Consider the following 25,509-nt stretch of genomic DNA (forward strand, 5'->3'; position numbering starts at 1 on the left):
ACCAATAAGAGAATAGACTTGCTTCTTTCTTATTCTCCAAACAACCAAAGTTAATTCAAGAAAAAAGGGAAAGGAGATAATTTTTCCCACGGGCTGACAAGTAGTTGGAAAGCTCAAGAAGAAATATAACATGGGACTAGAAGACTAGAGGCCCTGAACTGCTCTGTTCTTCAAAAGTCAATTAATGCCTCCACAAAAGGAAACAATAGGTATTCCCTCTACTATCTTCCTCAGGCTGTGTGTGCATGCATTTTCATGTTCAAATGAATCCGGAAGCATCCTGGCTGCCCAAATGCGAGGAACACAGTCAATCATTTGCTGCAGATTCTTCCCAGGGTGGCAAACCTGGGTCCCAATGAATCGAAGAAATCAGGAGGTAAGCTGTTATCGTCAAAATCATGTGCCACAGGTAGGGACCAAAAAGATTCAGTTTTTTCCAACTGTCCCTCCTGTGCATAGACACGGGGTGAGTAAGAGCCAATGTTGTCCTCTAGGTTGCAGATGTAATCCATTTTCTAAGAAAAAAAGAAGAATATTTACATAGCTAAAGAAAAGACTACATTTCTGCCTTTCTTTATATTTATTTTAGATACTTTCAGGCAGAAATTGGAACTATTTAGTTATATATAGCATAATGTAGTTAGCAACAACTATTTGGGAAGTAACATGTATGTAACAAAGTATGTAAAGTTTCATTTGAAAAGGAAGACGGAAGTTCATTTCTTGGTTTAACAAGTTAGTTTCAAAAGTTACTTTTAAAAGGCATTTTAAGAACAGTTTTTCAAGTCTAACACTCTTATCAATCCTAAAGGGATAGGGTTAGCATTGCTCCCTAAGAGATCTCTACTGCAATAGGCAGAAGCAGAGTCCTTGTCACTATTCCCCCGCACACCAGCAACTGCTCTCACAAGAAGGGATTGGAAACATCAGTTAGCTGCTTTCAAATTCACAAGGGAACAGACACCTTTCACCTTTTAAGAGCCCTGGTGGTGCAGTGGTTAAATGCCTGTACTGCAATCACTCACTCACAAAACCACAAGGTTGTGAGTTCAATACCAGCCAGGGCCTCCGGGTCAACTCAACCTGGTATCCTTAGTAGCTCACTAAAATGAGTACTCAACTTGTTGGGGCCAACTAACTTACACTTTGTAAACCACTTAGTACATCAGTAAGTGGTACAGAAATGTATTTGCTATTTCACATGCACTACTTAGCTACATAACTAACATGGTTATACAGTAGGTGAGACAGAATTGTGGCCACTATTTTTACATGTATGCTGCATTGGGGTGCCATAATATAGGATCTGGTAGATATCTATTAAATAAATGAAATAACTTTAGCTATTGGGATGCAGGCAGGTTTTACATTTTCTGCAATTTCTGAACAATTTTTAAGAGTCAAGCGACTATAAGCTTTTACAAACTCTCCAGGCACTGAAACTGGATAAGTGAGAATAACGCTGCATCTGAAATTGACAGAAAAGATTTTGCATTGAAGAGGAGTTGAAAAAAAAAATCTCACCTGATTTAAGATTCTGCTTACTGCTTCTAAAATTCTATCAGATGGCTTCTCCCAATGTATCTTGTTGCTTTGTGGAAACCTGGTAGCCTGCTGAAAGTAAAAAAAAAAAAGGAACAGTTAAAATTCATCCAAAAGTTGTTGTTGTTGTTGTTGTTGTTATTATTAACCTTTATTTATAAAGCGCTGTAAATTTACTCGGTGCTGTACATACAATCTTTTTAATTGGATGGTTCCCTGCCCTCAGGCTTACAATCTAAAAAGACACGACACAAAAGGAGAAAGGAGTGGTGGTGGGGAAGGGGATCAGGTCCAGCGTATCTTATCTACCTCCGAGGCCTGGACCAAGGCAGATGGACTGGAGGGAGGGATTGGCTTCCTAATGGATAGTTAATTTTATTCCAGGCAGGCCTGGTGGAGCTAGCCTGCCTCTCTAGTAAGATAATACATATAAAATACATAGCAATACAGGAAATGATTCAATAAAACAGGCAACAAAAGAACATCAAATAGCAAGTGACAATTATGCAATGCCTGGGAACACTTATCTAAACAGGATGGTCTTCAGCTCCATTTTGAAGCTGGTTAAAGAAGTGATGGCCCTTGCTCGCGGGGGAAGAAGGTTCCAGGAGTGAGGGGCAGCGAGTGAAAAGGGGCGAATCCAAGATGGGGCAGAGAAAATCCTGGGCTGGGACAGCAGACCTTGACTATCAGAACAGAGGGCCCTAGCGGTAAGGTGAGGAGAAATAAGGTCTGAGAAGTAAGGAGGGGCCAGCCCATGTAGGGCTTTAAACGTCGACAGCAAGAGCTTATACTGAATGCGGAAAGGGAGTGGGAGCCAGTGAAGGGATGACAACACAGGATAGATGTGGTCAGAGTGGTGGGTGGAAGTGATAATGCGTGCAGCTGAATGCTGGACAGAAACAGGACAGGAAAACAAAGATGACAGAGACTTCAGACAGCTACTTTTGTAAGGTGATACATCTGGAACAGAGACAGTTTCCCTTTTTAAAGATTAAATAGATAGTGGGGATTGCTTATCCAACTATAGTGTATCTAACCTGAACCCAAGCCGGACTAGGTTGGAAATCTTCTTGGATGGTTAGGGGTGGCACTATTCTTCCATTTTTCTCTGTAGTCTTTGCTTGGAACATTCCAGGCACATCCTTGATGGGGGGGGGGGGGGGACAAAACAGAATATGAAGCCTGGAAAAAGGACCCAGGTACAGTTCATGTGTTCTCCCCAACCCCAACCTATTCTTAAAATCAGAATAATTGAAGTATTTTTTTAAGACCTGAGAAACAGCAGCAACTGGTCGCTTCCATGTCAGTGGGGGCTGTGATTCCATTCCAGGTTTTAGCCTCGGTTTCAAAAGAGCTATCCGTGGTGCTGACATGCCATTGATTCACTGCCCCCACTGTAATGGAAACCACTGGCCACCAGTGCTCAGAGCCAACTGCCTCAGGAGGGTTCACTGCAAATTTCAAAATGCAAAATGTCTCCCTCCTCCCCACAGCTATAGCAAGGCAGACATTTTACTGCCTGATGCCAAGCAGCAAATACCAAATGCAAACTTTCCCCCTGTCTCAGAGATGCATTGTGTCCATGAACAACAAAGGACTCAATCACATTATCTCAAATTATCAAGAATTTCCGATTTTCGTAAATTTTGATTGTACTTGTATACTCACAGGTTTCTATCCAGTTCCCTCTCTAGAAATATGCCATGTTTCCCTCCCTCCCTAATGTGCTTCCCCTTCCCTCTGCCTCGGCCTTCCAAAATCTCTTTTATTGCTCACATTTTTAACTGATCATGATGTTTTATTGCATCCCATTCTAAGATCTTCAGACAGAGGACAGGATATAAATATCTAAATAAATGTATCATATTGTTGAAGAGACTCAAGGGCCATCCAGTCCAAGCCTGCCATGCAGGGACTCACAATCAAAGCATCCCCGACAGATGGCCATCCAGCCTCTGCTTAAAGACCTCCAAAGGAGACTACACCAAGGAGACTACACAACACTCCCAGGAAGTGTGTTCCACTGTCGAACAACTCTTACTGTCAGGACGTTCCTCCTAATGTTAAGGTGGAATCTGTAGCTTGCATCCATTGTTCTGTGTTCTAGTCTCTTGTGCAGCAGAAAACAAGCTTGCTCCATCCTCAATGTGACACCCCTTCAAATACTTAACCAGGGCTATCATCTCACCTCTTAACTATCTCTTTTCCAGGCTAAACATAACCAGCTCCCTAAATCTTTCCTCATAAGGCATGGTTTCCAGGCCCCTCACCATTTTGATGGCCTTCCTTTGGACACCTCCAATTTCTCAACATCATTTTTGAATTGTGGTGCCCAGAACTGGACACAGTATTGCAGGTGAGGCCTGACCAAGGCAGAATAGAGTGGCACTATTACTTCCCTTGATCTAGACACTATACCGCGATGGATGGATGGATGGATGGATGGATGGATGGATGGATGGATGGGGTAGGGGTAGAAGAATTCTCCAACCAGCCTGGCCAGTATAGTCCAAAAACTGATTTTTTTTTCAAATTCCAAGATTACGAAGCATTAGTTCTTAGTCTCCCCCCCCCCCTCTCTCTCACACACATACAAGCATACTGTGCACTGCTTTTATGCAGTTTCTTTTTCATTTGGTTTTTATATTTTTATATTGTGGCAGTTTTGTGTTTTATTGTAATTTTACATTTTTGCAGGCTGCCCTCAGAACCTTTTAATCAAGTCAAATGAGTCAAGCAAAATGAAGGACAAACAACAGCACAACACAGAATAGGCTTTGACCCTCCAGATCCTTTGGACTTCACTTCCCATCAGCCTCACCCAGCATCTCCAATGGTAGGACATTAATGAGAGTAAAAGTTTTAAAAAAAAACACAACCCACCATGCAGTGGTCTAGTGGTTCTGCCTATCTGCAATAAGATATCGGAAAACCTTTTCCTTGCCTCAAAGCTACATTCTACACATGGTCAACCAAGTTATTTCCCAATAAAGAACTATAATTGCAACACAAAACAACCTGCATGGCAGGGGGTTGGAATGGATTCAGTGGAAGCACATTGTGGTCTCTTCCAACTCTATAATCATCTGTTCTCTTCATCATGTAAGCTTGCTGAGTGTCACCTGACTGGCCACTGTTTGGAGACATGAGGATCCACAGGCTGATGTTATCCATCAAGAATTCCTCCTCTCACACACTGAGATTTTTCAACAACATAAGTATGGGGCTGTAGTACAAGAAACTGACCTGGCTGAACATAATGGCAAGCTAGGAAGGTAGACTATTTATTCAGAGATTTCTATCTCTGGTGCAGAACTTGGAAAAGTTCCTTGTTTGGGCAACAGCTCCTAGAATCCACCACCCAGCCTGGCCAGTGACCATTCTGGCTAAAGACTTCTGAGACTTGTCACTGGGGGAAAAAAGTCATTTTTTTCAAACTCTGTTCAACATGCATATGTTTGAGCTTGTCTAATGCATAAAATTCATTCATTATCTTTGAAACTCATTGTGCACAAGTACACTTCAGTTATGTTTCCCAAAGCATTTACTCACAAAAAAGCTTTGTTCATAGTGCACTTGACTGGATGTCCGTGAATGTGAGGGAGTCACTCCAGTTGCTTCCTAAGAAATAGCACAAAAGACTTGATTTCTTCAACTGTACAGTGGTAATCATCCATCTAACAGTAACTTCATTTATATCTCTTTTCACATTTATACTAAAGGTGGCTTACAGATTAAAAAAACACAAATAAAACAACATGCAGTTAAAACCATTAAAAATCAAGAGGAAAACAGTACTAAACTAACAGTAAAATTACAACCATTTAAAACATTAGAAACATGTAGTGAAAAGAAGTACGATGTGCTATTTTTTTTTTAAAAGCCCTTACATGTAAAACAATCCATTTCCAAAAACCTGCTAGAATAGAAAAATCTTCACCTACCAATGATAAATTTCAACCACAAAGAGGAAGCATACTTCAATTGGAAATACAGTAGCACAGACAATCCTGACTTTGGTATTCAATGATATATCTTTACACTTGAGAATCTTGTCTACTTCCTTCATAGCTGCCCTTCCAAGTCCTATTCTTCTTCTGATTTCATGAATACAGCCTTCATTCTGATTTATGACTGAACCAAGTTATGGAAAATCTTCATTTCAATGTCTTCATCGCCTACTGTAAAGTTATGTAAATTATCAGGCCATTTCCCCCCTTAATGTTCAACTGTAACCCTGCCTTTACACTTTCTTGCTTGATTTTCTTCAATAGTCATTCAAAGTCTTTGCTATCTTCTACTAACAGTATTATGTATTATGTCATCTGTATATCTTAAATGGTGAAGTTCTTTTCTCCAATTTTCACACTTCCATGCCCTCAGTCTCATCCAGTTTAACATATACATTCAGCATACAATTAAACAGATATGGTGATAAAATGCCACATTGAGTACATTGCATCCTTTATGTAAGTACATTCTGTACACTGTACTGTGTAGCACTTATTTCTTAAGATCTCAGCAGAGGTTTTCCTATCGCTGTAGCTACTAGATTAATTCCACATTTTGAAAATACTGTCTCCAAAAGCTGTAGTTATTGCCATTTCATCTTCAGTAACTCCAAAGCAGTTAACTCAGTTGTCATTGCTGGTAAAACATTGCAGTATCATAGCCTGCCAACAAGATATATCAATGTACCAAAAACAAAACAAAAAAACACCCACATGGAGGCTATAATACTATCCTAACAAAACACCTCTATTCAGTTTATATTCTCCAACATGCACTGGTGATCCTTTATATTGACTGGCCACTGTGTAAACCCCCTCAATGCTGTCAAGTTATGCTCATTTTATATGCCATAATGTACATATTAGACAGTGCTTACACATATTCATCAAATCAACACAGACATTACTTATGTTTTGGGAACTGTTTCCAGGAAACATTCAGTATCAGGAATAAGTAATTATGCAAAGTATGGTGACACTGAATATATAGGAATCCCAGATTTAAATTCCCATATATCAGCAAACAAGCTTGTAAAATGTGAGCTAGACAAAGTAACTGTTACATGGATATACAATTGGTTGACCAGCTGAACGCAAAGGGTGCTCAACAATGGCTCCTTTTCATCCAGGAGAGAAGTGACCAGTAGGGTCCCACAGGGCCCTGTCCTGGGCCCAGTGCTATTCAACATCTTTATCAATGACTTGGATGACAGAATTGGGAGCATACTTATCAAATTTGCAGATGACACCAAATTAGGAGGAATAGCTAATGCTCCAGAGGACAGGATCAAAATTCAAAATGACTTCAATAGACTAGAAAGCTGGGCCAAAGGTAACAAAATGAAATTCAACACGGAGAAATGTAAGGTATTGCACTTAGGACGGAAAAATAAAATGCACAAATATAGGATTGGGGACACCTGGCTGAATGAAACTACATGTGAAAGGGATCTAGGAATCCAAGTAGACTGCAAATTGAACATGAGTCAACAGTGTGATGCGCCAGCTAAAAAGGCCAATGCAATTTTAGGCTGCATCAGTAAAAGTATAGTGTCTAGATCAAGGGAAGCAATAGTGCTACTCTATTCTGCTTTGGTCAGGCCCCACCTGGAATACTGTGTCCAGTTCTGGGCACCACAATTCAAAAAGGATGTTGAGAAGCTGGAGCGTGTCCAAAGGAGGGTGACTAAAATGGTGAAGGGTCTGGAAACCATGCCCTATGATGAATAACTTATGGAGCTGGATATGTTTAGCCTGGAGAAGAGAAGGTTAAGGTGTGATATGATAGCCCTGTTTAAATACTTGAAGGGATGTCATATTGAGGAGAGGGCAAGCTTGTTTGATGCTGCTCCAGAGAACAGGACCCGGAACAATGGATGCAAGCTCAAGGAAAAGAGATTCCACCTCAACATTAGGAGGAACTTCCTGACAGTAAGGGCTGTTCGACAGTGGAACAAACTCCCTCAGAGCATAGTGGAGTCTCCCTCCTTAGAGGGTCTTTAAGCAGAGGCTGGATGGCCATCTGTTGGGGATGCTTTGATTGTGATTTCCTGCATGGCAAGCGGTTGGACTGGATGGCCCTTGCGGTCTCTTCCAACTATATCATTCTACGATTCTATGATTCTAAGCTATTGCAAGTAAATCATTGTTTCATTAGCTCGCTTTCCTCAACAAATTTGTTATCACAAGAATCAATCAATATCAGTAATATATTGAGGTATGTAGCTACAAGATACTTTCTGTTGCAAAACTAATACAAAATGCGTCCAGGTACATGATACATCATCTCATAACAATCTTGTATAATATTCCACTACTGTTTGCATTTTACAGATGGGGAATCAGAGGCCTCCAAAGATAATATGCCAGGGGCCCTAACTGATTCAGGGTCAGGCTAGAGGTAGTGCTGAATCCAGGGCTCAGACCACCATGTTAAACATACTAGCCACTAGAATACAGTAGCTTCTAAGCTAAATGCCCACAAATTTGCAAATGTAAGACAGAATTGGGAATGGAAAATTATAATAACCACACTGGAAAAAAGGCAGGATATTAATTAAATTAAATTAAATTAAATTAAATCAAATTATACAGCAAAAATATGGGAGAATCAAATATATATTTGTCCTGCACAAACTCTCAGTCTCATATGGACAGAATCTGTAAGACCACTTGTACAAACAGCAATTTCTTTTATGCAGAAAATCTTTTCAGTGAATAAGGCCTTGGCAATGGATAGGATAAACAAAGAAATAGAAAGCTGTATTCCAATTTGGAATTCTGCAGTTACCTTAGCAGTCTGTGATTTTTCTTTTGAAATTTGTGCATACTCTGGAAGTGATGTTGCAAGAATCCCCGCATCAGGCGTGTCCTAAACGGGATTTCAAAGCAAAAGTTTTTAATAAAGTGTCTTCTTACAAAGAAGCCAGAACTTCCCTGTATAAAGTTTTAGAAAATTCAAATTAAGATGTGCCAGGCAAACAAGATGGCCAGGAATCCTGTCCTTGCAGTGACCCTCACACATCTCATTTATAAAGCAAGACAATGGTCCTCAGCATTTTGGCCCTGTTTTTGTACTGTGGCTTTGAGAAACTGAAGTTTGAAGCTTATGAGAGAAAAGGTTAGGAACCACTGAAATAGGGTGCAATTCAAGATATATCTCTGTGCATTCCAGAGCATGAGGCACCTTTTATATTGAGGGGGTATTTATCATTCATTCATTAATTTGATGTAAACCCCACCTATCCACAAAGACAGGACTCAAGGCGGCACAGGTCTGATGTCCACACTATGGAGATAAGCTCTCAGATTGGGAGGAGGAATGGTTTTTATTCAGCACGGGGAAACTACAAATTCCAAGATTCTGTAGGGTGGAGCCATGGCAGATGCCAAACTGTATTATTTCTACAGTGCAAATGCACCCCATGATTTCTCATTTTTTGAACTAGGCATGGTTTCAAATTGGCTTACAAAATCCAGTTAGACAGATATTTCCAAACATGTCCACAGCCATACTGAGTCTCTAGTCAGAGTAACTGACTGTATGATTGATTAATGTTTTAATGTCTCAGGGGTTCTGGAAGTTCAATCTCAAAAAATTAACTTCCCCAAGCTCTGATTTTACCTCAGGTCACTAGAGCTTAGGATTCAGAGACTTGAGCAAAGAACCATGGCTTTCTTTAATGCACTTGCAATGCATCTATACATTTACTGTGAGTGGTAGAGGACAGAGGGTCTTGGAGATGTCTAATGGACAAGGTTGCCATGAATCAGAGATAACTCAAGAGCAGTTAACAACAAAAAATAACAGCACTTTGCAGTCATTTGTGTGCACATGTATAAAAGCAGTTTTGAATAGTCAGAGAGTCAAGAGAGAAATATGAGACTACCTGGCATTAATAAAACTGGGGGTGCCTTAGAATCATAGAATCATAGAGTTGGAAGAGACTGCAAGGGGCATCCAGTCCAACCTCCTGCCATGAAGGAAATCTAAATCAAAGCATCCCCGACAGATGGCCATCCAGCCTCTGTTTAAAGACCTCTAAGGAAGGAGACTCCACCACACTCCAAGGGAGTTTGTTCCACTGAACAGCCCTTACTGTCAGGAAGTTCCTCCTAATGTTGAGATGGAATCTCTTTTCCAGTACTTTGCATTCATTGCTTTGGGTCCTAGTCTCAGCTACACATGTCCTTCATCTGTTTATTGAAAGCAGTCCTGTTCACTTATAACAGACTTTGTTTCTATGGTCCAGTCCAGATGGGCACGATAGGACGCCCTTATCACATGTGAGGAGTGGCACTTCTAGACGCCCCTCACGTGACAAGGGTATCAAAATGGCAGCGCCCTGTACAGATGGGGGCCGCCGTCATTACATGACAGATGTTGCATGTGCGCCATTGGTGCACTGCAGCATCATAATCGCACTGCAAGAAGAACCCGCTTTTTGTGGGTTCTTTTTGGTCTGCGGGGAAGTCCCGTGGTCTGGAGGCTGCAGCTTCCCCACGAACCAAAGCTAGATGTCAGGAGACCGTCCTTTTTGGACGGTCTATCCTGCACCCATATTTATACATAACAGATACTAGAAGGATGCCTGAACTGTTCAGTGTTCTCTTACTTGAAAGCAACAAATGCTGCTATCCTATACAAATCCCACAGCACCCAATAAGACTTGGGTCATAAAATTATGCTGTAAGCCCAGTGGTGCTGCCTCTAGAAATTCATGGGGTAAGAACATTATTTTTTTACCTGAGACAAAACTTGCTGACTCTCTTCATTGTATTGGATCAGAGACTGGTTGCCTCCTTCATGAGGGATGAATGGCTGGCCTTTCTCAGTTCTGGAACACCACAGCAAGAGACCCATGGCCACTGAAAAGCAGGAAAAGAGTGTCATCATTAGCTCTATAACCTCATATACTAAGGCCTTTGACCTAAAAACACCTTGCTGGCTGCTAAAACCTTAGCTGAACAGAAGTGACATTTATAGGTTTGACTTTTATTGGGCCATCACTCTGCCTTATTGATAGACTTTTGCCAGGGTTGGAGTGGTTTTAGGCCAGACATGGAAAAGTTAATTTTAGAGAATTACAACTCCCAGAATCCCACAGCCAGCATGATCAGTAGCAGGAGGGTTTGTGACAGTTACATACAGCTTTGAGTTCCATTTTGGGAGAAAGGTGAGATAGAAGTCAAATAAATAAACGAATAGTCCAAAAAAGTACCTTTCCAAAACGTGGTCCAGGCATTTGTCATATGTTAGTCCCTTGTATTTTTCCCTTCTTTTTTTTTCTACTTTCCACTGTTGTTGTTTTTTAAAGTGAGTGATATGGAACAGTTAAATAGTACCCTTTGCTAGCCATTCCAGTAGAGAGGATGGTGAAGCCATTTCATTAGGGACAAAATTTTTGATAATTGCTACCTCCCAAAGTATCACAGCATTTGAATCCACAAGGAAATGAATAAGGCAGTGGCAGAGTACATGGCTCATCGTGGTGCAAAGATCATTATTGCCCAACATCTCAATTTAAATGATCATGGGGGGGGGGGGGGGAGATCTCTGCTGTAGTACATGGCTCAACTGTAAGGCAGAAAGAAGCAACTTGAAGACCCCTTTGTGTGTTGGGAGCCCTTTTCTCATTCATCTACAGAGACTGAGGTAGGGAGAAACATCTCAGGTAAGAAAATTCATATGTCTGTAGCACAGGCATGAATAGTACGAGCATATGGCACTGGTCATGGGACTGTTTTTCACTAAACCATTGGTCTCACCTGGTAAAGTGTCAGTCAGATGAAATAAAGCACACATAAAAAACAGCCCTATCTACAAGTACATGGTATTAACACCTATGCCATGAAGAGATTTACACACAGGCATGGATATACTCACAGCTATTAGTAAACGTACACATGAAAAGAACAGCTCAACCAGTCTGTTTCTGTTATACAGAGGAAGACAGAAGGTTTGCCATTTTGTCCATTATTGTTATGTCCCTTCATGTTATTTCTGACTTATGGTGATCCTAAGCTATCACAAGTCTTTCTTGGCAAAATTTATTCAGAAGGGGTTTGCCTTTGCCTTCCTTGGAGACTGAGAGAGTGTGACTTGCCCAAGGTCACCCAGTGGGTTTCCATAGCCAAGAGGGATTCAAACCCTAGTCTCCAGAGTCATAGTCCAATGCTCAAACCACAATACCATGCTGGCTCTCATTTTGTCCATGCTTTGTTTCTTATAACAGTTACAAGGTGTAGCACACTTGTACTTGGACTTCACACATTTGCTTACTGAATTTATTCACAACATTTCAGTCCCAACTCTTGATCCTGAAATATCTCAAAGATTATGACCTGATAGTCTTTTTTAAAAAAAGCATCAAAAGGAGGGAGGAAATAATGTTAACTACATGTACCTATTTAGAAACAGTGTATTAGTCTGAAGTGAAAAGCCTAACGAAACATATAAATTTAATACAGCCAGGCCTCCTCTAGATGCAGCTCTCCACAACAACAGCCCCACAGCTAAAAAGGGCCTATGACATGTGTTCAGTTACTGAAAGGGGGACACACAAAACAATTCTCAGATTTTCAATCAAGGGAACAATGTAAATAGGTAAGGGATGATGTAGCCCTGCAGACAATCTAGTCTGAGGTCTGTTAGAACAAAGTCCTATGGCCCACGGGTCACATGGGGTCCTCAAGATTAGGGAGGGGGGAGCCCCAAAACTGCTTCCAGACATTTCTGTTGGTTCTGATATAACCTACTTTTCCTAGGAAAAATGGGGAAATATCATTCTAGGAAATGCCCAGGAACAGTATTCTCCTTCTAAACAAGGTACAGGCCCTGCCTCCTGTTCTTAAACCTACATAAACATACATACATACATAAATACAGGTGAGTATTTGTTATCTAGAATCCCAAAATTTTTAAGTATTCCAAAATACAAAACCTTTTGAGTTACAACACAAGTAGTGTACTATGTACCTGTACTGTATTTACGAGGCTGAAAAGAGAACTGGAGAGAGATGCAAAGATCTGTGAAATTGTAGGTATCCATGCCTCCCACCATTTCACAGATTCTCAGTCTCTCTCCAGCCTCATTATGTCTCATTAGGTATATGCAAATACATGTTTTCCAAAATCCAAAAATAAATAAATAACCCAAAATATGGAACAGTTCTGGCCCAAAGCATTTTGGATAAGGGATACTCAGCCGGTCTACACACACACACACACGCACACACACAATGGAACTTATTTTGGAAAAAAAATATAAAACAAAACTTGCTTTTAAAAATATATATAAGTTCAGTGTAGACTTGGCAGGTCCCAGGCCAGGGTCAGGAAATTGGCTCCTGGACTTCAACAATTTTCCCACTCCTGGTTTAGGGATGTTTAAATGATTAAACAGAACAGCTGTTGAAAATCAGCTGCTGTTTTATGAGAATAATGTAGTTAAATACCATGTGTAAAAGGCATGTGTACAGTTTCTGCTTAGTTAAATGTAAATGTATAGTTAAATGTAAACTCTAGGATATACTCACATATCAGTAAGAGGAATGCAGCTAAGATTGCTCCAACTGCTCCCCCTCCAAGACCCACTGATACAGAGGCCCGTTCAATCATCCGCTCACATGTCTTCCCGTCCTGGCAGGCACAGACAGTGACATGCAGGGTCTGCTCCTTGAAAAACCCTTGCTTGTCTGAAATATGGAAAGGCACTGAATAATTGCCAGATGGAAGGCTCTTTATCATAAAAAGCTCAACTGAATCATCTGAAACATAAAGAGACAGAAAGACGGAGGGAGGGAGAAGGATAAACACCATTATGAGGCTGTTACATCTGTCTGTTCGCTAATGTAAACATGGATTAGCAGCTAGACATCTTCCAAATACCCAAAGAACACCAGATTTGGATTCTTGGGACCTGGGGGGATTATTGTAGATCTTCAAGGCAAGACACCTCTAGAAGTAGAATAGCTGTCCAACTTCCCCTGAATGTTTTTAATGGAACAGATTCTATAGCAATCTGAAGCAATCAAGAAAGGCCTGCATCTACATTGCTACACACTATTCTTGTTGTGTACCTCCAAGTCATTGGGATTGGTATGCAGTAGTAGGCCTCATAATAGAACAGGCCTGGTGTCTGTATTAGAAGTCATGTTTTTTGCTCCGTATTCGGCGCAGTCGTGGCGGCATGTGTATTGTACTCCAAGCTCAACCTAAGCTCTAGCTACTGGTTCAAAGCCCTGCAATACAGGTCTGATCCCTGAGTTTAGCCAATAGAAGTGGTGCCCTCCATCTTAATACAGTAGTGGATTGCTCTAGGTTTTAGTGTGAACTCAATTAGAGGACATTGTACCCTTGTCTATCTCCTTTAAAATTTAGACTACAACCCAGAACAAACTCACTGACACAGAAGCCACAAATTCCCACTGAGAACACTCAGAATGAGAGCTAGTATGGCACAGAGGTTTGAAAATTGGACTATGGCTCTGGAGACCAGCGTTGAAATCCCCTCTCAACCATGGAAACCCTCTGGGTGACCTTGAGCAAGTCAATCTCTCTCAGCCTCAGAGGAAGGCAAAGGCAAGCACACACACACCCACCCCCCCCAAACAAATCTTGCCAAGAAAACTCTGACATGAAGGCAGTAGAACAGAGGAAGAGCAAATGATAAATGGTTTGATGCAATCAAGGAAGTCACAGCCCTGAAGTTGAAAGATGTGAGAAGGGTTGCTGATGACTGAGGCTTTTGAAGGTCTCTCATTCATAGGGTTGCCATAGGTCAAAACCAAATTGATGACAAATAACATGAACAACAACTAAAAGTACCCCATGCATAGTGGTCAGATATTTCTAAACACACACTCAGGAAATCTGGGTCTTCTAAGGTAAATAACATAAACCTAAAGATCTCACATCAGAGGAAGTATTTACCATATGGAATGAAGAAATGTAAAGTCTATTTGGCAACAACTCTTACTGCTACCAAAAAAAAAAAAAAAAAAAGATTTGCTTATCACAAATAAGATCTAGGACATGCACAAATTCTCTTGTTCATTTCCACCTGTCTTTCTCAAATGTCTCACCTGCAAGGGACAGGACAAAGATGCTGCAATGAAAGTAAGGAAGGCAGCTAATGGGAAAACTGGAGGCACAAAGAGGTTCAAGAAAATTATTTACATGTTATTATTTACTTTATTTATTCCATCTATATGATGCCCTTCTTTCAAAGTGGGACCCAAGGTGGCTCACAAAAGAAAATCACTTAAAACCAAACAATAAACAATTAAAATGAACATATTTAAAACAGTATAAAATTATTTTAAAAGCATACAAAGGGTTGTGTTTTTTTTAAGTGTCCTAATGCAAAGAAAAACTGAAGAGGGCATGGTGTGTCAGGGATCACCTGGATGAGACCATTTCTTGAATTTCTGGGTTACAAAACATAGGGAATCAAACAGATAAAATGCAGTCTCATTTATATTGTTACATAGAGGTATGTCTCATTGTATACACTTGCCTCAAGTGTACATTTGTAAACACTTGTCTTGGCTGCATCTCTGTTCTCTCTGTCTTTCTTAAAGGTAAAAGGTAAAGGTTTCCCCTTGACAAGGTTGTCATGTCCAACTGTAGGGGATTATGCTCATCTCCATGACCCAGCGTTGTCAAGGACAACTCTTTGATCATGTAGCTAGCATGATTTCAGAAAATGCTGTTATCTTCTCACTGACGTGGTACCTATTTATCTACTTGCACTTTTACATGCTTTTGAACTGCTAGGCTGCCAAAAGCTGGGACTAGTGATGGGAGTTTATTTTGTCATGTGGCACATGGGCCTCAACCTGCCAACCCGCCAGTCTTGCAATCATCAGAGTCAGCATCTTAACCGCTGAGCCACCACAGCTCAGCTTACTAGTGCAGATGTGAACAATTGACTCCTCGAGTTGATTTTGGCTCACAGTTTCCATAATTCTTAGCCAGAATCACCAGTAGTGAAGAATGATGAGAACTGCAGTCCAAAGAGATCTGGAGGGCAACACCATTGTCTTAAGGCAAGAAGATAGTGTTGGGCTTAAGGCAGAGTGTCATGGCCAGCCAAGATCAGCTCTCAGAGGATGAGGAGGAGGATGAGCCTCCTCCAGAGCAAGGGCGGATTGAGGCAACGCCAGGTGCTGTTCCTGCCCTGCCAGGTCCCAGCTGTGATCCTCCAGCCCCAGAGGAGGAGATTCAACCAGGTCCTAGTGCCGAAGAGAGGCCTTCTATGGTACCACTGCCTAGTGGGGACTCTGGGGACGAAGCTTGCATGCAGGTGCCTTCTTTCAAAGAGAGAAGAGCCGAGAGTGCTTGCAGGCGCAGATCACAGAGAATTGCCGAGAGGCAATTAGCCAACCAGCCTCAGGTGGCACGAGGGAGAGTTTCCCTTACTTAAGTGGGAGAGAGACTAATGCTGGTTGCTAGAGTTTATTGCATGATCTCTCGGCGTGATTGCTGCTAGCACTAGCTCCTAGTATCTGGATTCTTTGTTACCTTGACCTTGGACCGGACTTCGTTATCTCTTGGCTGTTTGACCTTGGACTGTTTGACCAACGTTGTTTCTCGGTATCCTGACTTCGGCTTGACTCTCAGAATGTTTGGACTTCTGGAATTCTGAACTCGGCTTGTTTTCTCGGACTGCTCTCAGACTGATTCCTTGCAAGGTCTGCTTTACTTTCACTTCCACTGTGCTAAGGCTCTGTTATCGGCTACTGTCAAGTGTCTGCTGGCAGCATTCCCGGACACAGAGATGGTCTATACCCTCCTGCTTTCTAGGCCTTGAATTCAGCATTATAGCTGAATTCAACTTCTGTTTAATCTTCTGGGGTCTACCTCTAATCTATAGAGTCAACACCTCCTGCTATTGGTTCTGCTCTAACTGAAGTGTGTCTATGATCAGGTAAACTGGATATGGAAGAAACCAGGTGATATTACAGCTGAGATGAGAAAAAACAGGAAGCAAATCCATCCAGGATTTGTCCTCTCTTGGTTATAAGTGTGCAACCTTACATGGAGATCAAGCCTCATTCCAAATTTAGTCCAGGAAATTTATTTCCATATTAAATATGTTATTCCAGTGCACTTGTAAAAAAAAAAAAAGCTGTCAAAGGGGCAAAATGTTAAAGGAGTTAGAGGCTAACTTACCAAAACTTTCTCCCAGTTTCCATGAGTTTCCCATATTATCCACAGTCTCCACTAGCTGGAAGGTAAAGGGGCCTGCATATGGATGGGAATCTTTGTCCTCTGCCTTTATATGTAAAGGGTCTTTTTCTTTTCCTTCACAGACCACCAAAGATGATGTAACTAGCACTGGAGCATTGTCATTAAGGTCAGACAGGTAAAGTTGGATGGTACCAGTACCAGTTTGGGATGGAAGACCTAGTGGGGAAACAAAAGATTTTACTTAAAACACACACACACACACGCACAACAAGGACCGACAGAGCAGGAAGAAACCTTCAAGATAAGAGATGGATTTCACCCACTGGCTTTAGGCATTTGACCTCTTCAGCAAACTTTCCACACTTCTATCCACAAGATGTCACATCTGCTGTAAATGTCAGATGACTATACATCATTCAAGCTGGACCTGTTTTGCAAACTCTCAAGAGGCAGACAGATCATAAATCAGAGTTTACCTGAAGGGGCAATGAGAGCATGTACCACTTGGAAGCATTTTAAAGGTAGCTTCTCAATGTACTTATTGACACAATGGGAGAATTCATTTGTTCCCCCATTCCTCAATCTATTCAAGCCCAGCCAAAGTATTCAGATGTTGGAACCATGCTCTATAAAGTATGCCTCAATGTCCTTGTCATAGTGTATAGTATAACATGTGGTCTCCCAAACTGAATGCAGCCCACTAGACCAGAAAATGAAGGCAGATACCTATAAGTCGACCTCATGTATAAGTCAAAGGCAAATTTTGGGATCAAAATTATGGATTTTGATATGACCTGTGGATAAGTTGAGGGTAAAACTTAGGGGCATGTAACAAAGGATCTAAAGGATAATGCAAAGGAAAACAATGCCAAAGAACTTACAAAATTCTACATATATACAGTACCTATATTGACCTGTGGATAAGTTGACTCAGTTTTTTTGAGTAAAATTTCTAGACTTGTACATGAGTATATACAGTAGATTCATTACAACTTTTACCAAGGACCGATAAAATTGCAACTCACCTTAGCATGCTTAATACAAAAATAAAAAAAACCCATCCCTTAGGAAATGTAGTACTAAATCCCACTGTTAGTCCCAACCAGAGTAGAGCTATGGAATCAGCTGGATTTACCTATGTGTAGACTCACCATTCAACAATTCATTCAACTTGTCTACTCTATTCTGAATTAAATCAAGAATGTTCCAGACACAAAACTAATATAATACTAATACTTATTAAAAAGAAAAGGCTGGTTCTGAAGATGTATCAGATTTGGAATTGGTTAAAATTTTGTGGTTCAGCTTTACTCCATGCCTTCCACAACATGCAAAAAAGTCTGCTGGCAGGCAACTAGGTTTACCACTGCCATTTCAGAATGGACTTACCGTCATCAATGGCATGAATCTTAATGGTGTAGATGCTGTTGTTCAAGTGAGGTGATTCTCTATCAAGTGTTTTAGCTGTCATCACAACCCCAGAGTTTTCATCAATAGTCACCCAGCCATCTGGGTCAGAAGCTATTCTGTATCTTAATGAGCAAATCAAATGGTTTTTTTTAAAGAGCGATAAGACATCATGAGCAGCTTAGCAGACCAAGAAGAATAGATTATTAAATTAATGGACTTATCAATTATGGACAAAATCATGAGTCAATTAAATAACAAATCCCCTAGGGATTATGAGGAACAGTGGAAAGAAGTTTCAAAATTGTGGAAAATAACATTTTGAAATTTAATGGTATCTAAAAATTAGCAGGAATACTAATCAGGCAATAAATGGAAACTGATTCTAGACAAAGATAAATATATAAAAATGATAAGAATACTAATGAAATAAAATGTTGATGGGAGAACTCTTCTCTATGTATATGTTATGGACAGGTAAAATTTTATTTTCTATTCTTTATAAAGAAAGTAACGCAAGTCATACAGATAAATGCCAATTCAACCACTTAACTTGAATGTAGTTAGGAAGTGTGTAATGTGAAACAAGAATATTAGGATGAGAGGAAGAATGAAGTGCGAAGAAAGAAAGATAGAATGTAGGTGTTAAGAAATGTAAATAGGTGTGTATGTTTGTTATGAATGTTAAATAATGGATGTATCTGAAATGGATGTATTTGAGTTTAATAAAATATTTTTTTTTAAAAGAGTGGCCTTCCCAAAGCTCTACAGAACTAGAAACCAAATTTCATACATCCAAAACCCACCTTGCAAAATATAATCAGGTTCAATTTGCTGGCATATTAAGCAATCAGAGAAGGCCTCAAAACTCACCTGGTTCCTGCAAACATTTGCTAAGATGAGTCAATTGAACACACCAGTTTCCCAACACTTTTCCTATGATGTCTTATCCCTGGAGTGTTTGACTGTCTCTTTCCTACACCCTCTAGTGTGTATTTCCCAATTTAAGCTCTAGATAAAACAAGTGAATGAAGTAAATTAGGAAATACACCCCCAAAGGGTGTAGGGAAAAGGGAATCAGGTCCCCCAGGGTGCAAATAGTCATAAGACATCACAGGAAGAGTGTTGAGAGTCTGGTGTGTAAAACTGACTCATTGTAGCTGATGTTTGCAGGGAATAGATATGCTATAATTTGTCCTACAGCTGAGTCCCAGCATTAGTTTTCTGTGGCAGAAGTTAATTTTGAAATTTAAGACCATATGAAAGTGTCTTTTAAGCATTTGTCGAGTAAATTCTCTTCAGTTTTTTTTTAATTATGGCACAAACAACTTCAGCAAGTCCCAGGGCCAATTCTTCCCTCCCATCCCCATGCAACCTGCTTGAAGCCACACATCCCATCAATCCAGTTTGGCAGTACAGCACAGAAACTTGCTTTATTTCTGCTGGACAACAAGATATGAAGGGAACACATGCCTTGTTTAAAACAAGAATCATACTCTTAGCAAGTACAATAACAAAAATATGTAGAGGGATGGGTGGATCCATGCAGTTTATGGGTCATTTTGCTTTCCCTGCTATTAATTACAGGAATGAAGGAAAGGAATTCTGGAAAATGTAGTTTATTGTGGCACCAGAGCTCTGACAGAGAATGCAGTTCCCAGAATTCCCTAGCGTTGAGCCAAGCCAGTTCAAGTGGCCTCAAACTGGATTATTTTCTGCAGTGTGTTTTGGATCAATGTTTAAAGGAAAGTTATCTGCTATAATGCCTACCTTATTACATTGGGTGTAGCATCTGGATCTTTTGCCATGTATTGGCCAATTCTAGTTCCAGACTTGACTCCTTCCTCTTGTCGAAGAACAAGGATAGAAGGATTAAACTGTGGGGCATCATTTCTGTCAATTATATTAATGTCCACAGATGCTTTGGAGTAATTTGGAGAAGGAACATTCCTCACCAAACCTCTTTCACATAGGAAGGGGGGCTCTTCATTCTCCACTGAAATTACAAGTTTCCTTTCAGAGGTACCATCATGGATCAAAGGCTAGATACAGGGGGAAGAAAAAACAGCAACAAAATCTTCCATGAATAAATTCTGTCTATAGCGAGGGTGGACAAGACTGTGACCCAGGAGACTTTTGGGGATCCTTCTAGGATACCAACTCCCACACACAAAAAATCAAACACTCCCAAATGCCCTCCAACACTCTCTAGGGGCTTTCCTGTGCCATTTTAAGTCTAGAAGAGGCCCTTTTAACAACAGGAAGCTCTTCTTCTTCTTCTTCTTCTTCTTCTTCTTCTTCTTCTTCTTCTTCTTGTGTCAACAAGTAGTTTCCAAATTATGGCAACTCTAAGGTGAACCTATCATGGATTTTCTTGCTAAGTTTCATTCAGAGGAGGTTTGCCATTGTCTTCCCCTGGGGCTGAGAGCATGTGATTTGCCCAAGGTCATCCAGTGAGTTTCATGGCCGAGTGAGGAATTGAACCCTGATCTCCAGAGTTGCAGTCCAACACTCAAACCACTACACCCCACTGGCTCTCCTGCACATGAATTGGCCCATGAGAGTGCCAAAATATATTGGAAATCCCCCACACCCCCAGAGGGCATTGTGGAGTGAGACATTTTTGAAAAACATTGCAATCATTGCAGAAATGCTCTTCACATCCCCAGAGGTAATTCTGGAGCATACTGTAGGGCAAAAAGAAATGAGGGAATGAAAAAAAAATCTTGATTCCTAGGGGTATCTGGGGGAGGTACACTTTGCCCACCCCTGTTCGATAGCAATCTTTCCTAAGCTTGAGCCCTCCAGATGTGTTGGACTAATAGTTCTTACTCCAGTCAATAAGGCCCATGGACTCTACTGCCTGGGGATGGTAGTAGGTGTGATTCAACACATCTGAGAGACAAATAAGTTCTTTTCCTTGGGACACGGGCAGGAAACATTTGGCCCTCTAGATTATGTTGGACTGCAACTCCCATAATATATCATCATTAGCTGGGCTAGACCTGATGAACATTGGAGTCCAACATCTGGAAGCGCACACATTCTCCAGCCCAGACATATGATTATTTACATCTTTACATTTACAATGTTAAAATTGTATATATTTGACAAAGTCTTTGTACATATTAATGAACAATAAAAATATTTTTTTAAAAAAAAATCTTTACCTTTACAATGCTTAGCACCCCTTCATTGCTATTTGGATCTGTTTCAATGATGAAGTTCCCTCTTTCATTTCCACTCACTATCTTATACTTCGCTCTCCCAGCAGGTGTGCTGGGAGCATCTTTATCTTCCACACTGAGACGTAGGATATCACGTTCTGCTTTGCCTTCTGGAAAATCCAGTTGATACTAAAAAGGCAGGGTGGGAAAAGATTTTTTATACATCAAAGGCATTTCCAGGCATTCTATACCACCACACACAGTTAGCACAATGAAGACACAGAACCAAGGGTGGGACTATGAAGATATCAAATGGCCAAGAGCACCAGAAGGAAGGAGCATTGCTACAGGGAAAACCATTGTACCTTTTGTTTGGTGTTTTCCCAGTCGTTTAAAACTGTCCACACACATACATTTTAAAGGGCTGAATGGCTCTTCTAAGGCTTAGTTATAGGCAGCAACAATTTAGCAAGAAATTAAATATCCTGGTATCTTCCCACCACAGCCATCAAGAACTTATTTAAATTTCATGTCAACCGTCAGGAGGAAAGAAAGTCACACCTTTGTCCAATACAATCCTTTTCTTTTCATTGTGCCTTAAGAGTACTTGATCCATGGAGGGCTCGCCATGAAGGGTAATATTTCCTAAAGAGGCACTCATAGGACAAAGCTTTTCATCTCATGACTGAGTCGCACATTAAACTGTCTCCTCTTGAAAACAGCCCTCAGGTATTACATCATTACCTTTTCCTGGATAAATGTAGGCAGGTGGTTGTTGCCATCCTCCACAACAATATTAATTGTTGCTGTTGATGACAATTGTGGGTTTCCATGGTCTGTAGCCTTGATATGAAGCTGGAATGCTTTAGTAGTCTGAAAAACATTAAAATATAAAACATTATTACTTTTTATTCAAAGCTATCCCATTGAATTCTGTAATGCTGAAATCATCGTAATACCATCATCCTGCTTCTCCCAAAACTGGGAGTCGAGGAAAACAATGCAAACATTCCAAACAAAAAAAATAAGGGCTCCATGCTGCCAACAGAAACTTTTTATTCTGCTGTCAAAGTCAACATTTGCTTCTGACTTCTGTCAGAAACTGGTATTCATTGATGGTCTCCTATCCAGGGTTGACCCGACTTAGTTTCCAAGATCAGACATGATTTCAGAGGAAGGAACTGGCAAAACCACCTGTGACTATTTCGTACCTAAGAAAACCCAATGAAATTCATAAGGACATCATAAATTGACAGGCAACTTCAAGGATACACACACACACACACACACACACACAAACACAGAGTTCCTTTATATCCACTTGATATATTTTTAATATCCAATTGTTTTAGTGTCAGTATCAGTATATTTTAATCCAGTCTGGTATAGTAGTTTGAGCAGGACACTGTGGAGCACTCAGGAGACTAGGGTCTGAATCTCTGCTCAGCCATGGAAACCCAGTGGATGATCTTTGGCATGTCACACTCTTTAAACCTCAGGGGAACGCAATGGAACCCCCCCCCCCCCCCTGAACAAATCTTGCCAAGAAAATCCTTAGGATCTCCATAAGTCAGAATTGACTTGAAGGCACATAGCAACAATTTGCATGGATTATGTTGCCTAGGTTTATTGGCACATACTATACTTGTACAAAGTGCAGTGGTCAAGGGCAGGACACAGATAAAGTTGGGATTCGGTTGTATATCCACTTGTCCTCTAAATGAAGCCCAAGATGGCAGACATGGTTCCTCTTTTCATTTTTATTCTCATAGCAAACCTATCAAGTACCCAAAGTGACAGTCCAAGGTCAACAAGTAATTCATTCCTAACTGGGCCAAACTGGCACCGTTTTTTATGACCTAAGAGCAATGTTCTATCCACATCTCCTACCCTTTCACAGAATCCCTTTGTGAGACTCTGGCTATTGGCAATGTGTACGACAGGCACGGGGAATCTAAGCTATTTCTCCTGAGGTCCCATTCTGGGTTGCTGAGCTCACCCAAACGATAACACTGCTTTTATTATTATTAACCTTTATTTATAAAACAATTTTTTTAATTAGATGGTTCCCTGCCCTCAGGCTTACAATCTAAAAAGACATGACACAAAAGGAGAAGGGAAAGGTGGTGGGGAAGGAGGATGAGGTCCAGCAGTTCCTCTCTACCTCCAAGGCCTGGACCAAGGCAGATGGAGTGGAGGGAAGGCTTGGCTTCATAAAGGATGGTTATTCTTCTTCTAGGGAGGCCTGTTGGAGCTAGCTTGCCTCTCTAGTAGGATAATACATATAAAGTACATAGCAGTACAGGAAATGGTTCAATAAAGCAGGCACCAAAAGAACATCAAATAGCAAGCGACAATTATGGGAAAGCTTCTCTGAACAGGATGGTCTTCAGCTCTGTTTTGAAGCTGGTTAAGGAAGTGATGGCTCTTGCTCACGGGGGAAGAAGGTTCCAGGTGTAAAGGGCAGCGAGTGAAAAGGGGCGAATCCGAGATGGGGCAGAGTCTGAGAACCCAAGGTCAGAAAGTATATCAACTAGAAGACAGTGATCAACGGTGTCAAAGGCTGCAAACAGATCAAGAAGGATGAGAGCAGAGTAAAGGCCATTAGCCTTGGTCTGTAAAAGGTCATTTGAGATCTTAGTGAGAGCTGTCTCTGTAGAATGCTTTGGGCGGAAACCAGACTGAAAGGGATCGAAAATGGAGTTGGCTTCAAGAAACTCAAGACAGTGAGAATAAACAACCTGTTCCAGAACCTTAGAAAGAAAGGGAAGAAGAGAAATCGAACAATAGCTAGACAAAGAGAAGGGGTCAAGAGAAGGTTTTTTCAGAATAGGGGAAATGAGAGCATGTTTGAAGTCCGAGGGGAAGGAGCCTGTAGAGAGAGAGAGATTGAAGATATGGAGAAGCGAGGGCAGAAAAGAAGGAGCTATAGAGATTAGAAGACGAGTAGGAATTGGGTCAAGAGATATGATATTATATATATTGTATTATATTATATATGATATTATTTGTAAGCTTCCTATCTTGTGTGATTTTCCCATTCTAAAATGTTGTAGTACCCTCCTACTGTCAATGAATTACTGGCAGTAAGAGATTTAAACTAAAATATGGTGGTATGTTTGGTTTCACTGTTTTGCCTTTGACCTCAACCAGTCTTCTGAAATTGAATTTGAACCTTAGGCTAAAAGAAGTTCCTTACCATTAGTCATAGGAAAGAGTGTACTGTACTTAGAGCATCGTTTAATTTAAATATTGAGAAATAAATAAAAAGTTTGTGGACAGAATCTACAAGAGCTTGAAGACAATATAGTTTTCTGGGAAATTACAAGTGTCAAAACACAAATCTCAGGGAGATTAGCAAAACTGATTTTACTTACAAGTACTTTACCTCATAATCTAAGCACCCTGTACTACGTATCAGCCCAGTGGAAGAATCAACAGTAAAAAGAGACTGTTTTGAATGAGGTGTCTGTGAAACCAGAGAATACGTCACTTGAGAATTTTCAGTGCCTTCCTCATCTTTATCAAAGGCAGTGATGTTGAAAACAAGTTCATCTACAATCAGAAAAATAAAGTATTATAGAAGTCAGCAACATCATGATATTACTTCGGTCTCTGAGTAAACTATGTCTAGAACTTGAAAAAGTTATTTTAGGGGCTTACAGCTCCCAGAATCTAGTTGGCTAGAGCATCCTGACAGCTATAGTCCATCAAAACATTTCCAAGTTCTGATTTCCCTTTCCCAATGTTGCTACAAGAAGAATAGGAATGAGGAATGAATTTTGTCACTTGAATATTTTAGTTTTCAGTGCTTAGAGGCTCACCCTTAAACATGAGGTCACAGAAAATATGCCCATGAACAATGCCAAACACAAGGCCCTTTTCCCCCTTCACTTTTTTTTCTGTCCCCTAGTCCCCAACATCCACTAAATAGCTTTGGTATCCCTGCTAGATCAGACACACTTTGGGATGTGATTCATGAGATCACATGGAAGAAATGGGACTGTGGAATGCCTATTATGCACAATTATAGCACTATGATTCCACCTTAGCTGCCATGGTGCTACCCTACAGAATACTGGCATTTGTAGTTTAAGGTGGAGCATTTAGAATTCTCAGCCAGAGAGCAATCGTGCGACACCAAATTACAAATACCAGGGTTCCACAGGACCATAGTGCTATA

General features: G+C 40.6%; 1 protein-coding gene across 1 annotated transcript in view; it reads right to left on the minus strand.

The window, feature by feature from the left end:
- Nucleotides 1–311: 311 nt before the first annotated feature.
- CDH26 (cadherin 26) overlaps nt 312–25,509 on the minus strand; it is a 48,617-nt gene continuing 23,419 nt past the window's right edge. Inside the window, exons 6-18 of the mRNA XM_089513324.1 lie at nt 24,715–24,881; nt 22,071–22,199; nt 21,330–21,515; nt 19,930–20,201; nt 18,142–18,284; nt 16,735–16,968; nt 13,095–13,325; nt 10,303–10,424; nt 8,347–8,427; nt 5,098–5,166; nt 2,583–2,687; nt 1,525–1,614; nt 312–515 (exon numbers count right to left, since the gene is read on the minus strand). Of these exons, the coding sequence (XP_089369450.1) occupies nt 312–515; nt 1,525–1,614; nt 2,583–2,687; nt 5,098–5,166; nt 8,347–8,427; nt 10,303–10,424; nt 13,095–13,325; nt 16,735–16,968; nt 18,142–18,284; nt 19,930–20,201; nt 21,330–21,515; nt 22,071–22,199; nt 24,715–24,881 (2,033 nt within the window). The remainder of the gene's footprint in view (nt 516–1,524; nt 1,615–2,582; nt 2,688–5,097; nt 5,167–8,346; nt 8,428–10,302; nt 10,425–13,094; nt 13,326–16,734; nt 16,969–18,141; nt 18,285–19,929; nt 20,202–21,329; nt 21,516–22,070; nt 22,200–24,714; nt 24,882–25,509) is intronic.

The sequence above is a fragment of the Sceloporus occidentalis genome, unplaced genomic scaffold (genome assembly GCF_023333645.1).
Source record: "Sceloporus occidentalis isolate IW3139 unplaced genomic scaffold, rSceOcc1.0.p SCAF_3, whole genome shotgun sequence".
Lineage (NCBI taxonomy): Eukaryota > Metazoa > Chordata > Lepidosauria > Squamata > Phrynosomatidae > Sceloporus > Sceloporus occidentalis.